The 12458-nt window shown below is 39.1% G+C and overlaps 1 protein-coding gene across 17 annotated transcripts in view; it reads right to left on the minus strand.

The window, feature by feature from the left end:
* Positions 1–12458, minus strand: part of Mllt4 (myeloid/lymphoid or mixed-lineage leukemia; translocated to, 4) — a 103937-nt gene that overhangs the window by 66936 nt on the left and 24543 nt on the right. For 13 of the 17 annotated variants that reach the window (XM_013517346.1, XM_013517345.1, XM_013517334.1 and 10 more), the window contains exons 6-8: positions 6017–6128; positions 4560–4727; positions 2041–2085 (exon numbers count right to left, since the gene is read on the minus strand). In XM_013517346.1, the coding sequence (XP_013372800.1) occupies positions 2041–2085; positions 4560–4727; positions 6017–6128 (325 nt within the window). Of the gene's footprint in view, positions 1–2040; positions 2086–4559; positions 4728–6016; positions 6129–12458 lie in introns of those variants that run through there. The other 4 variants (XM_013517349.1, XM_013517343.1, XM_013517340.1 and 1 more) reach the window with 2 other exon arrangements.

A 12458-nucleotide genomic window follows, 5' to 3' on the forward strand; every position in this document is an offset into this window, starting at 1 on the left:
CAATGTGTGGTCCACACAATAAAAACTTAATATGCTAATAGGGACTAATTACAGTGAAAATGAAGAAAATCAAGTAATACAATAGAGTTACACAGAAACTACACAAGTTATAAAGAAACAAAAGGAGCAAATAAGTAACCATGTCTGTAACAAGATAAAATTATTTCAATGTAAAGTTAAAAATATAAGAACATGAAGGAAAGATATGTTTGTTTGTGGGTGAAAGAAAATTTCACATTAGTATTTCTCTGATATCTGAATGCCACTGAAAAATCTGCCGGGAACTAGTACAGGGCTGTTAAAACAGAGAAATATGAGAAAAACGAGGGTCACATGCCACTTTCCCAGTCTCCCTCCCTCACCACTACACTGTGATAGAAAATCTGAGATAAAGTGCGTAGACTGCAGACCTAGCGGGGAAGTGCCAGCATCAGCAGGAAAAAAGTATTTGGTCTGTTAAGAGTGGGAGAGGCAGCAGTGCCTGGTGCCTCCTGCCCCTTCTTGTGGCAGGCCAGCCCCTCACCCCAACTAACAGCAGTTGATCATCCACAGGCACAAGCAGTAAAACCCCCTAAACACACTTTCCCAGTGTTTTCCTTTCCTCAACAAGGCTTCTGCCCAAGTACCTAAGCATTTTTCTTCCAATACAGAACTACAACACATCTGGAGCAACTTTACAAGAGACAGTTTAGAGTAACCCTACCACTGACACAGTGCTTCTGCCAAAGTGGTGCCTTTAACAGAGTCTCCTGCCTGAGAAGTTTGGAACCAGAACTAGGTAAGACTTCAAATTTTTAATTTCTTACAGCTATAGACACATTGCCATTATTTCCCCCTCAAAATAAGAATCCCCTCTTTGAACATATCCTATCATGCCTGCCACTTTCTGAAGCAGTTCTGGAAATCCTCACTAGTGGGTGGTTTTAGTTACACTGTTGTGGTCGCCTTGATGTACTCAATTCAAAATGTTTACCTTTCACAGTCATTTTGACTTCAGGGATGAGCCAGAATGGTGCTCGATCCAGTGAAAAGGTGGATAAAAGCACACTGTAATGTTCTTTTATGTCTGCTTTTCACTACTTGAGGGTAGTGCTTGGCAGCAGCATTCACTATATTTTTAATCACACCTCATAAAGACACTTACAAAAGGGGATTCCAGAACTGCTTCAGAAAGTGGCAAGAGGGCTGGGGATGCAGCTCAGTGGTACAATGCTTGCCTAGCATGCACAAGGGCCTGAGTTCAATCCCCAGTGGCAACGAAACAAAACAAAACAAAATAGAACAACCCCAGAAAGTGGCAAGAACAATGCAATAGGTGTGCTTAAACTGAGGGAGAGTACTCTGAGGGGGATTAATGGCAATGTATCTTTTAATATAATGAATTTTAAAATGTGAAGGCTGAGGCAGGAGGATCGCTGCAAGTTTGAGGCCAGCCTAGGCTACATAGTGAGTTCAAGGCCAGCCTGAACTACATAGTGACACCTTGTCTCAAAAAAAAACAAAACAAATAATTAAATAAAAATGTAGACATTCATCTATGTACCTTGATCTTATCTCACACACCTTACACACACAGCCTTCAGGCAGTTTCCTACATACATGAACTGTGCCTGTGTTCCAACCACAATCTATTACATGGGGTCAGGTGTGGAACTTTCCACTTCTGCTGTCTTGTTAGTGCTCAAAGGTTTCAGATTTTCAGATGAGCGATGCTCTGCCTGTATTCTCAGGAGGAAAGGGAAATACAAAGCTTCAACAAAGGTAGGACACCTTTAAGGCACTTTGTTCTCACTCTACAACAATTTTGTCACCCACTCTTTTCTGTGTACAGCTGCTTCCCAGGGTAAACAGAAAGTCAGAGCAGCAAAATAAGCCTACAGTAACTGAAATGAATACTGGACATGAAACTCTTCATAGATACGTATAAAGTAACAGTACACTGAATTTTTCATAAATCCATTATCTGGTCAATCAACATCCTTTTTCTCAGGAGGTCTGCTAGCACCCCAGTTACAAAAGTAGTATTAAGCATAGCATTACCTTCATAAGTGTGATAGCTGTAGTAGGCAAAGTGACTCCTTCTCCCTGGGGTTAAGACACATGCCAGGACCCAGGTGAAGGCAGCATCAGCAGGACAGAGACCATGCAGAACACGTGGGACAGGGAAGGAGGAGAAGAGACGCAGAGGGTGAGCTTCAGTGAGACATGTCTCAAAGGAAGAAAAGGTACATTTTACCCGTCAGCTTTCAGAGCTGTGCGGACAAGGCTACAGTAGTGCCCCAGTCAGTGTTTTAGAAACCAGTGCAGACTGTTAAGGAAAACAGCAGGACAATAGGTGAGTTGCCAAGCAATAGGACAGCAAGAGGGAGTTAACCATATAGAAGGTTACCAACCCACCTGGCTGACTTCTGCTTAAAGAACACATTCAGATCCAATGCAAAGAACAAAGCAGCATCCTGCTCCCATTCCTCTAAAAGACAGTGTAAGCACACACTCACGTCTCAGAAACCTCCTATCCCACCTGGGCAGGACCTCAACACTAAGAAAAGGTACCTGGCTGACAATGTGTCCAATGAAAATACTGCACAATTAGATTCACAATACATCAAATGCAGAAATATTTTCTCATAAATGGAAAATAGATGGATTTCATTCAGCACGCTTATTCTGCGTGGTTAATAAAAACATCTTAGTGAAAGGACAAGGCTTTGGTGCTAGAAAGCGTGCTGCTGCCATCTAGCATCTTCCCACACCTACCTAGAAGTCTACGTACTGATTATCTGAGAGACTACAATTACAGAATGAAGAGCCAAAACAGAAATTCTCAATACAGTGTGAGATCAGAGGGTTAATCTGCTTTGTCAGTGCTCCATCTGTAAGGCCTAGAACAATGTCTGACACAAAGTAAATACTAAGTATGTGCTGAATGAATGAATGTTCAGCCTGTTTCTACTAGCCATCAAAATCAACTTTCAATTATTCATTTCAAGATCAAATGCTGCTATTTATCAATCTGCTTAAGAACTATACCCTTTAATCTTAAAAATTTGGATTTGAAGAAAACAATCATTAGTTTCCAGCATTTAATACAAAATTTTAAACGACAGATCCAATGTCCAAAAAAGCTCCTAAATTTAAGTTCAAAAACAATGGCTGTATTACTGTTGCAGTTCTTTTCCTCAAACAAAACCCCTTTCCACACTGTACAGATACACCACACTACTGAGACATGCTTTCCAACTGCAGTCAGAAACTGAAACTTCACATGAACTCCCAGTCAGAGGACTGAGGGGCAACACAGGACTCCTATCACTCAGAGCTACTACCCAGGGCTACTCTGGCAGCACTGTTCATCACAGTAGCATTAAACGTAACTATGCCATTCTATATTAATGTAACCCAACTGTGTCATAAGACTGTTGGAAACTATCGAATTCTTAATTCTAATACTCAGCTGTAAGAAACTAAATCAATCTTGGAAACAGAAAAACAACACTGAGGAGTCAAAGAAGAGAAAAATAGCTCCTGTTCAAGGAACAACATATCCATACAACTGGCTTATCTTTAGACTAGTTTTTCTGTAATTACAAATTGGGCCTTATTTTAAATGTAGTTTGGAGTGGGAAAGATGGCATATTATTTTCGTATCAGGTCACATAAATATTTTAAAAAAGAAATAATGTGATTTTGCTGAATGATAAAGAAATATGCAATAGATAACAAAATGTAAATATACATTATCCAAGGATATATGTGTGTATAAAGACACTTCTCTAAGAATATCAATGTATTTCTCTACCTGATTGCCAACTTATGATATCAACTTAAAAGAGTTCTCCAAAAGATATATGTACAGGCCTAATACAAAAATAAATTTAGTCTTATTATTTAAAAGATCAAATCGCCTTCCACTTACTGTGAGGGATTTCTTAGATGTATTGTTAAATTTAAAGGCATTTCTTCTGGACATTTTCATCAATTATAAACAATAATACAACCCTTCCCACACATGCATGCTTCTATTAAATCTGCCTTAGAAGAATAAATTTTAGTTTTTTGTTTTTAGTAGGTTGATTATTTTGCTGAAGTTATTTTATTTTGCTTTTTTTGAGACAGGGTCTCGCTATGCAGTTCAGGCTGTCCTTGAACTCACTATGTAGCCCAGGCTGGCCTCGAACTCATGGTGATCCTCCTGCCTCAGCCTCCCAAGTGGTGGGATTACAGACGTGTGCTACCATGCCTGTTGTTACAGTTATTTTGGAAATGTTTTCTTAAAAGGAAATAGATCACTTAAATCTCTCTTAAAACACTCTATACATCATCTTAATTTTTTTCAATGCAATTTTGCCCTTGAGAATCTTATTCTTAAGCATGAATACACGTATTACATGACCATAAGTTTTTTTAAGTACATGTCATCTTATGAAAGTTCCTTTAAAAAATAGTCTAAAACTATTAAGTCAGCCAACAGGACAATTCTAAGATGTATTTAACAAGAGAAACATTAAAAGCTAAAAGTGTACTCTAATAATATTTGCTGGTATGACTAGCTTTCTCACCTGGGCTTAACTCTACTAAGTAGGGCAGTTTCTCAGGAGGAAGAGCAGAGCCGTAGCCAGACCCATCAGCTCTCTCCTTCCCCTTCAGTGGCTTTCCTTCACTGTGTTTCTTCGTTTTCTTTGGGATGTAGTCCAGCGGCCTCCTCTTCAACTGAAAGACTAAAATCCCTAGAACGGTAACATTGGGAATCATCAACCAGATAGGCAGGTATGGATGGCAATCCATCCTGACTGGCAATCAACTGCTCACACATAACCAACATGGAATTTATTAGCATCTGCTGAGAAATAAATGAGTAAAAGCTCACCCAATTTATACTTTCACTCAATGAAGGAGTGCTCTAAAAACTTCAGCAAAGTATTTGCAAATATTATTTTTAATTAACAGTGAGCTACCAAAGGACATCATGTGCTTGAAAACAACATCAGGTTAGGAACAAATGAATCTTACCTTTCTAGATAACCCTATGATCAATGCACATATTTACACACATATATATAATGCACTCTCACAAATATATATATATAATATATATAATATATATTATATATTATATATTATATATATTATATATATTTTTTATATAATATATATATATACATAAACACATCTTATTTGACCTGATTTTTATTTAATTCAATTAACTCAGAATTCAAGGCAACACAAACTGAAAATTAAAAAACTATTTCATCAGTTTTAAACCTCTACTGCTTTGAAATAGAGGAAATTGTTTGAATAGTGCCAAGTATGACTTCATTGTAAGTTTAGCATCCTTAATCCACAAATATGCAATGTGATATGCCATAAATTCCAAAACTTTTGAATGGCAACATGTTACAGATGGAAAAATGACCTCATGTGATAGATATCAGGCATAATATTGGCACAGTACAAGTAAACTACGAGCTAAATGCATAAGGTGTGCATGAAACATAAATGAATTTCATTTTTGGACTTAGATTTCATCTCCAAGATATCTTACTATGTATATGCAAATATTCCAAAATCTAAATCCAGAATCTGAAACACTTCTATTACAGATAAAGAACACTCAACCTGTATCTGAAATGCCTAAATTACTGGAAATCTTTAGGGTATTACTTCCCCACCATAACAAATCTGTCCAAATTTTACAACAGTTCTGGCCAGCATCACTGCTGAGAGACAATAACCTTTCACTGTTGGTGTGGCTCCTTTGTGAGATGTGATTTCTACCTCCAGTGTTATTATCTGAGCAAAGTCTGTGCACAAGAGTCAGGGAGCTGAGTGTGGCCCTACAGAGAGTCACTGAAGAGACACCCCAGCAAGTCTACGTAGGGGGAAACAGTACAGCAAAGAGCTATCAGGAAATATCAATGCTCAACATCTCTTACACGATCTGATAAAAACTGGCATATCATATAGAAATTAGACATACTACCTATGTAATCCTTTAACAAGTACATGTACTCTTTACCTTTGTCACTTGGCCATTCCCTAAAGATTTGTAAAGGACACTCATCATCATCCAGAATAATTTCTTTAGCACCTCTTTCATCAGAGTGTTGGGCTCCAGGAGGAAGCATAACCTAAATGAAAAATAGTCAACAGTGAGTAAACCTAAAAATTAAATTAGCAAGTATCTAAAGAACTTATGGTTTTTGAATGAATAAATAAGACTCTGTAGAATTAAAATGATGAATCACTATAAAAAATTCCCACTAGTCATCAAAACAAAAATCAGTAAAATTGAGGCAACAGTTTCAAACAAAAAGCTCAGCTAGCTCTTTTCAAAGGTTTTATTCATTTGACCCTTAAGAAGAACTAGTCTATTTTTATTTACTTACAACCAATTTGTACATGGAATGACTATAATGATCAACTCTTAAGTAATTTCTTAAGGATACGTCTTTATTGTTAATGTTAATTTCTCTAAAGTGCTTTCATATTTTATTTCAGCAAAATAAAATAACTTCAGCTTTTCAGGTCTTAATACACTTACTACAAAACAAAGAGCATGGTTCTCCTTGTAGATAATCTATCTTTATGATTAAATTTTAAGTAGACCTTTTATATGCACTATATGACCATTCAAAAACTTTTTAAGCAACTGCTTTAACAATTTTCACTGCACTTTTAATTAATGACACTACGCTGCTTTTCTCTGTGTTTTTATTGTAGCCAAACATTTTGCGCAATCACTTAAAAAAGCCAGAAAAAGACTGCATTAGAGAAGTGGACAAAAACACGTGCACTCTGCAGAGTGTGCACTATCCCCTCCTCATTCTAATCCAGTGCCAGCACAAACCGCAGCACGGTTACAGAAAACATGAGAAACCAAGTCATTGTTTCCAGCCTGCAGTGAACATAAAAGTGTTATCTTAATAGACCTTGCAAGCAAAACCTGTTGTCAGGCACAAAGGCCAAACGGACTGGATGGTTCTGTAGAACCCAGCTATTCCTCTTGACAGTGTATTAAATACTCTAAAAAGACCAAGTTGGGGCTGGGGATTTAGCTCAGCGGCAAAGAGCTTGCCTGGCAAGCGCAAGGTCGTGAGTTTGGTTCCTGGTACCGGAAAAAAAAAAACCAAAAACCAAAACAAAACAAACAAAAAAAAAAAATAAAAAGACCAAGTTATTATACCACACTTTGTGCTAACTTAATCTTTCTTCATTAATGCTTTGTATTAAATTCAATCTTCTTGCTTAGAACACATATTACATCAGGATCTGACCTCAGTTCATCTCTTTCATCTCAATCTTTGTCATATATCTTCAGAGCCATAACATATGGAAGTACTCAGGATCCACAGAGCAGGCACACAACTTTCTACTTCCAAGATCCTTCTGGCTACCTCTCGCGCCAAACTAGTGTCCATGCGTTCTGCAGCTCAAAAACAACTTCTCCATCAGCCTTCATTGACCTCTCTTCCAGTTTACACGTCCTTGTTTGTGTTCTACTTCTTAGTTTTTATGTCTCCCTTTATCATAAGCTCTTTTCAAGGCAACTCTTATTTTTGTATTTCAGCACAGTAACTTACAAATGGGAAGACTTTGAGTATTTATGGAATAATTAACTGAACATATAAAATAAAAAGTGAGTGAAGAATGTGAAGCAGCCTCATTTCACGAGGCAGCAAACTAAGAAAATACAGCATTTCTAACGCAGGGTAAATGTACCAAATAGCTCTCAATCTCCACTGTCTAGGCTTGTCGAGGCTTGCAAAAAAAATTGCTCACAAAATAACAACAGCAGAGAATCAAAATTCCTAAAAGTGTTTTAAGGAGACTCCTAAAAGAAATCAGTACATATTGTAGCCTCAAAACAGACTGTTAGTAAAAGCCCCAGGTAGGTTTTTATAACTTCAAAATCCTGATCAAGGCCCTTTACTTTTTTATTTTCATTAATAAAAATCAGCTACAAATTACTGAAAAGAAAAAAAAATTGTTAGAAAGTTCATTATCACATACCAAAAGATATGCAATCTTAGCAAACTGATTGTTATCTGATAGCTTTATACACTGAAACAGAAACATTCCTCTGGCAAACACTTAAAACTGCAGATATTGTCAAAGATTCCCCTCCAGGTTCATAACTCAATGTAGAACACAACTGGGAGAGGATTGGGCCTCTGTCTGTGGACCTAATTATTCTATACATAGTATTTCATAAAGCCCAGCATTAAAACAGGAGTCTCTGCTGGGTATGCTGGCACATGTCTGTAATCCCAGCAGTTGGGAGGCTGAGGCAGGAGGATCACTGAGAGTTCAAGGGCAGCCTGGGCTACAAAGTAAATTCAAGGCCACCCTGTCTGTCAGTCTCTCTATATAAATAAAATAAGACTCTCCTCTACTTCCCACTTATTTGCCGAGAGGAAAATGTACCAGAATGTCTTCCACCTTGAGTATTTTTCTTCGCAGAAAAAAATATAATATGCTATGTCTGATACCTTCCAGTTAATACCAACCTGCACCTCAGTCGGTATTCCTCTAGCTGGTTAATAACACTATTGTCAGAAAGGAAAAGGGGTCCACTATCTCTTAACAAAAACTTGCATTTTGTATTTTTTTTTCTCCTTCCAATCAATTCATCAGCAAGTACTACAACTTTCCACTCCTGAGTCTTCCTGTTCTGGGATCACACACAATACAGCTTCATCCTGATGCCTGTACTATAGCCACTTCTAGTTTGTCAATTAGGAGATCACTTACAATACTGCACAGTCTCACTGGCACTCTGCTCCACTGTCATCACTTTTCCTATACTCTGTTCATGTGCATTTAAACAATTTTGTATCCTTTATTACAACTTTAATGTGAGGAAAACATCTTTTCTGTCTTTTTCAGCTGAAAATTGGGCTGTATTCAAAAAATTATGGATCTATTAGTTTTTCAAAATGAATGCAATTTCTTAGTTTTTCAGGAACAGATAAAATCCATAAAACGATTGCAAATTTCTTTATTTAATACCACCAGAGGCCACGCCTGGGGAGGCAGGCTGCAGGCGCCCGCTCCGGGAGGCTGTGTGGCTGGGGAGCGCAGGCCCCTCGGGGCCTGGCCCACCCAGCTGCGCAGGCACCCAGGGAGGCAGGCAGGCCACAGGCGCCCGCTCCGGGAGTCCATACAGGTGCTCAGAAAGGCAGGCAACAGGCACATGGGAAGCGGCATGGAGACCTCCACCAGCCCTCAGGCTAGCTGCTGCCACCGAGTCAAGAAACGCCACGCCACAGATAAGCACTGACATGATAGGCCCGCCCAGAGACATGCACGAACCATCCCAACATGGAGAAACCTCTGGGAAAACATGCCACATGGCAGGTCGCTCTTGGCCCTGCCCTTGAGAGCCAGAAAGGTCTGGAGTCAGTGGAGAAGCAGCTGACGAACAAGGACTCGGGGAACATGAGAGTAACGACGTCTGATGACTCAGGTTGAGCTGACTGGGGACCTGGGAGCCATTTGGGAGCTGGAAACCAGGAGGACCTTGTGCAATACCTGGGGAGACCCCCTGGAGGCCATTCTTACCCTAACTGTACAGGCCGCAGTGGAAGAGTGAGTGGAGCTCTGGAGAGGTCTAGACCGAGACTTCATGGATTACATGGGTGCCCAATATTCAAATTTTGAAGAACCGCCTTCACAGAGAAGGTATGTTCGCTGCCTGGGACACTTTGCACCTGATGGTGCTGAGACTGACTAGCGAGCCAAGGACTTTATCCACATGCTCCTGCTGCCAGTGTTGACAGTTGCGGAGAGGACACTAAATGGTTGTGGGGTCCCAATGCACTGGAACACTGGAGAGAACACCTCTCTGCTTTCTTAGACAAGAGGCACTGATAAAGCATACTTCCCTGGATCCCAGTTTAGTAGAGTGACAAACTATTCTTACAGATAAGTTTATTACTCAGTCAGCCCCAAGTAGTAGAAAAAAGCTACAAAAAATGGCTTTTGCACCAGATAGCTCGTTTGAGATGTTAGTTAAGAATTGCCTCCTCAGTATTTTATAGCCATGAGGAGGAGGAGGCCAAGGAGAGAAAACAAAGAAACCAAGAAAAAACAGCTGCCTTTGTTGCAGCACTAAGAGAAACAGACCCTAAGTCTGATTCTTGGGGCCCCAAGAAGAACTCGTCGACTACATTCATCTGCTACCGCTGTCAAAAGCCAGGCCACCTCAAAAAGGACTGCCCTAAGAAGCTCCCTGGGCCATGCCTTGACTGTAAAGGTAACCACTAGAGGTCAGACTGCCCTTTGAAGTGAAGGCCCCAGAGCTCAGACCCCTCCTACCAGCTGGTCCAACAGGAATGAAGGGGCCCAGGGCATACTCTGCCTTCTCCCTCTGGCCAGACCATTATCCTCAAGGAGGAGGCCCGTGTAATCATGACTACAGAGGAGAAAGTAAACGGCCTATTGCTGGACACTGGTGCTGGTCTCTCAGTCCTTCTTTTCAATCCTGGCCTTCCTTCCAGCCGTCACACCTCAGTGAAAGGAGTCACTGATGAGGAGGTTATCCACTATTTTTCACAATCCTTAGGCTATAACTACTTGTTAGATCTTTCTTGCATATCTTTTGTTTTCCTGAGAAACCAATTTGAAGATACCAACATGTATTATAGCAGCCACTGATAATTTCCTACCAATCTGTCCATAACTCTGTAATGCTTCTATTGTTCCTATGCTATTTTGTAAATGGATGTATGTTTATCACTATGTGTTTTCCATAACAACCATTGAGAATGATTATTTAACTGATCACTCATGTATAGCTCTATCTGTTTTCCCTAGAAACCACTTTGAAGAAACTATAGTACAACAACCATTGATAATTTCCTACCTTTTTTGTCTGTAACTCACTATTATTTGTCTATTTGTTTTCCTGAGAAACTATCTTGAAGATATTAATAGGTAAAATAACAACCATTGATAATGTCCTACCACTTTGTCTGTAATTCAGTAAATCCCCCTATTACTATGTTATCCTTCTTTTACTCTTTTAAATTAAAAAAAAAAAAAATACCACCTGTAGTTAACAAGAGATACAAGGACATTTACACTGAACTCTCTGAAACACTGTGGAGACAACTCAAAGAACAGTGTCAATGAAGACATGCCTCTGCTCACATGCTGGCAGTTTGGACAGTACAGATGGCAAATGTCCACATTCATCCACAGATGCAAGGTAAAACCAACCAAGTCCCAGCAGGTTTTGGGAAGTAACTGAGAAACTGACACTAAAATTTACACAAATCAATAGGATACCCTATTGTACTTTTCTCCCTTCCTTATCTTCCATTAATTTTTCAAATTTTACTTTTTTCATTCTCTGGTTCCCACTCCCCTGACCATTACTAAAATAACTGCTAAGCTTTATGAATCTTTGGATTGCTACGTTATGCTATTACTGTTGAAAATTGTACTTTCAGTTGAGGTAAAGTTGTTTCACTTAAGATAGTGACTATAGGTCAACATATGGTTTGTCTTCAAGTTCACACTGTAATTACAGATCTCTTCAATGGAGAAAAGTGGTACATTATTGGTTCAAAGTGTATGTCAATTTTTGGTTTATATCTGACACTATTATTGTTGCTGATTTTATTACTGTAGCCAAGTGACACAGTTGTTGCTATTAACTGGTTTTCTCTGGATACCAAGGGATCTAGATTGCCTTTGTGTCATTAACAATTCTGTGGTTCAGAACTGGGTGCTGGGCCAAACACACTGCAGCCTCCAAATAACTGAAGGTGGCTAGATTATGGGACAGAGGCAAAGGCCAATAGTTAGCCATGCTCAGAAAGCCTGGCTGAAAACCAGACATTAACTAAAGGACTCTCCATACTAGCAGTAAGCTTTCTCACTAAAATCAAGCCATAAGCACAAAAATCAATCAATCAACCAATCAAACAGAAACATAAGACAAGGCAACAAAATGCCTCCCCAGATCCCCAACTTCCCCAAAACTCATCATCATGGGGCATGGAAGGGGAGAAAATCAAAAGCCACACAACTGAATTATTCAAGAGGATAACAGCTGAGGTAACAAAACAGATCAGTAAGTTGTTTGGTGAGCTCCAATAAGATACAATATGACTAAACAGATAAGGGGCCTAACAAACAATCAGCAAGTCTACAGAAGACACTAAAAAAAGTTGGTTGAGATAAACAAAGTAAGACAAAACATGACTGATAAGCACAGAAAGGAATTAAGAGTCCATAAAAAGGTTCAAACAGAAATTTAGGGGATTAAAAATTCTATCTCAAGTATAAGCAGTACAAGTGACCAACGTGAGGACAGTGTCAGAACTTGAAGACAGGGCTACTGTCGGCGACCAATTAATCAGAGATAATTTGAATAAGAAAAGAACATAAAAATTTGATCTAACAGCTTCTAGATGATGCAAAGAACACTAATCTAAGATTAACTGGAATTG

This window comes from Chinchilla lanigera, unplaced genomic scaffold (assembly GCF_000276665.1).
Source record: "Chinchilla lanigera isolate Chin_1 unplaced genomic scaffold, ChiLan1.0 scaffold00038, whole genome shotgun sequence".
Classification (NCBI taxonomy): domain Eukaryota; kingdom Metazoa; phylum Chordata; class Mammalia; order Rodentia; family Chinchillidae; genus Chinchilla; species Chinchilla lanigera.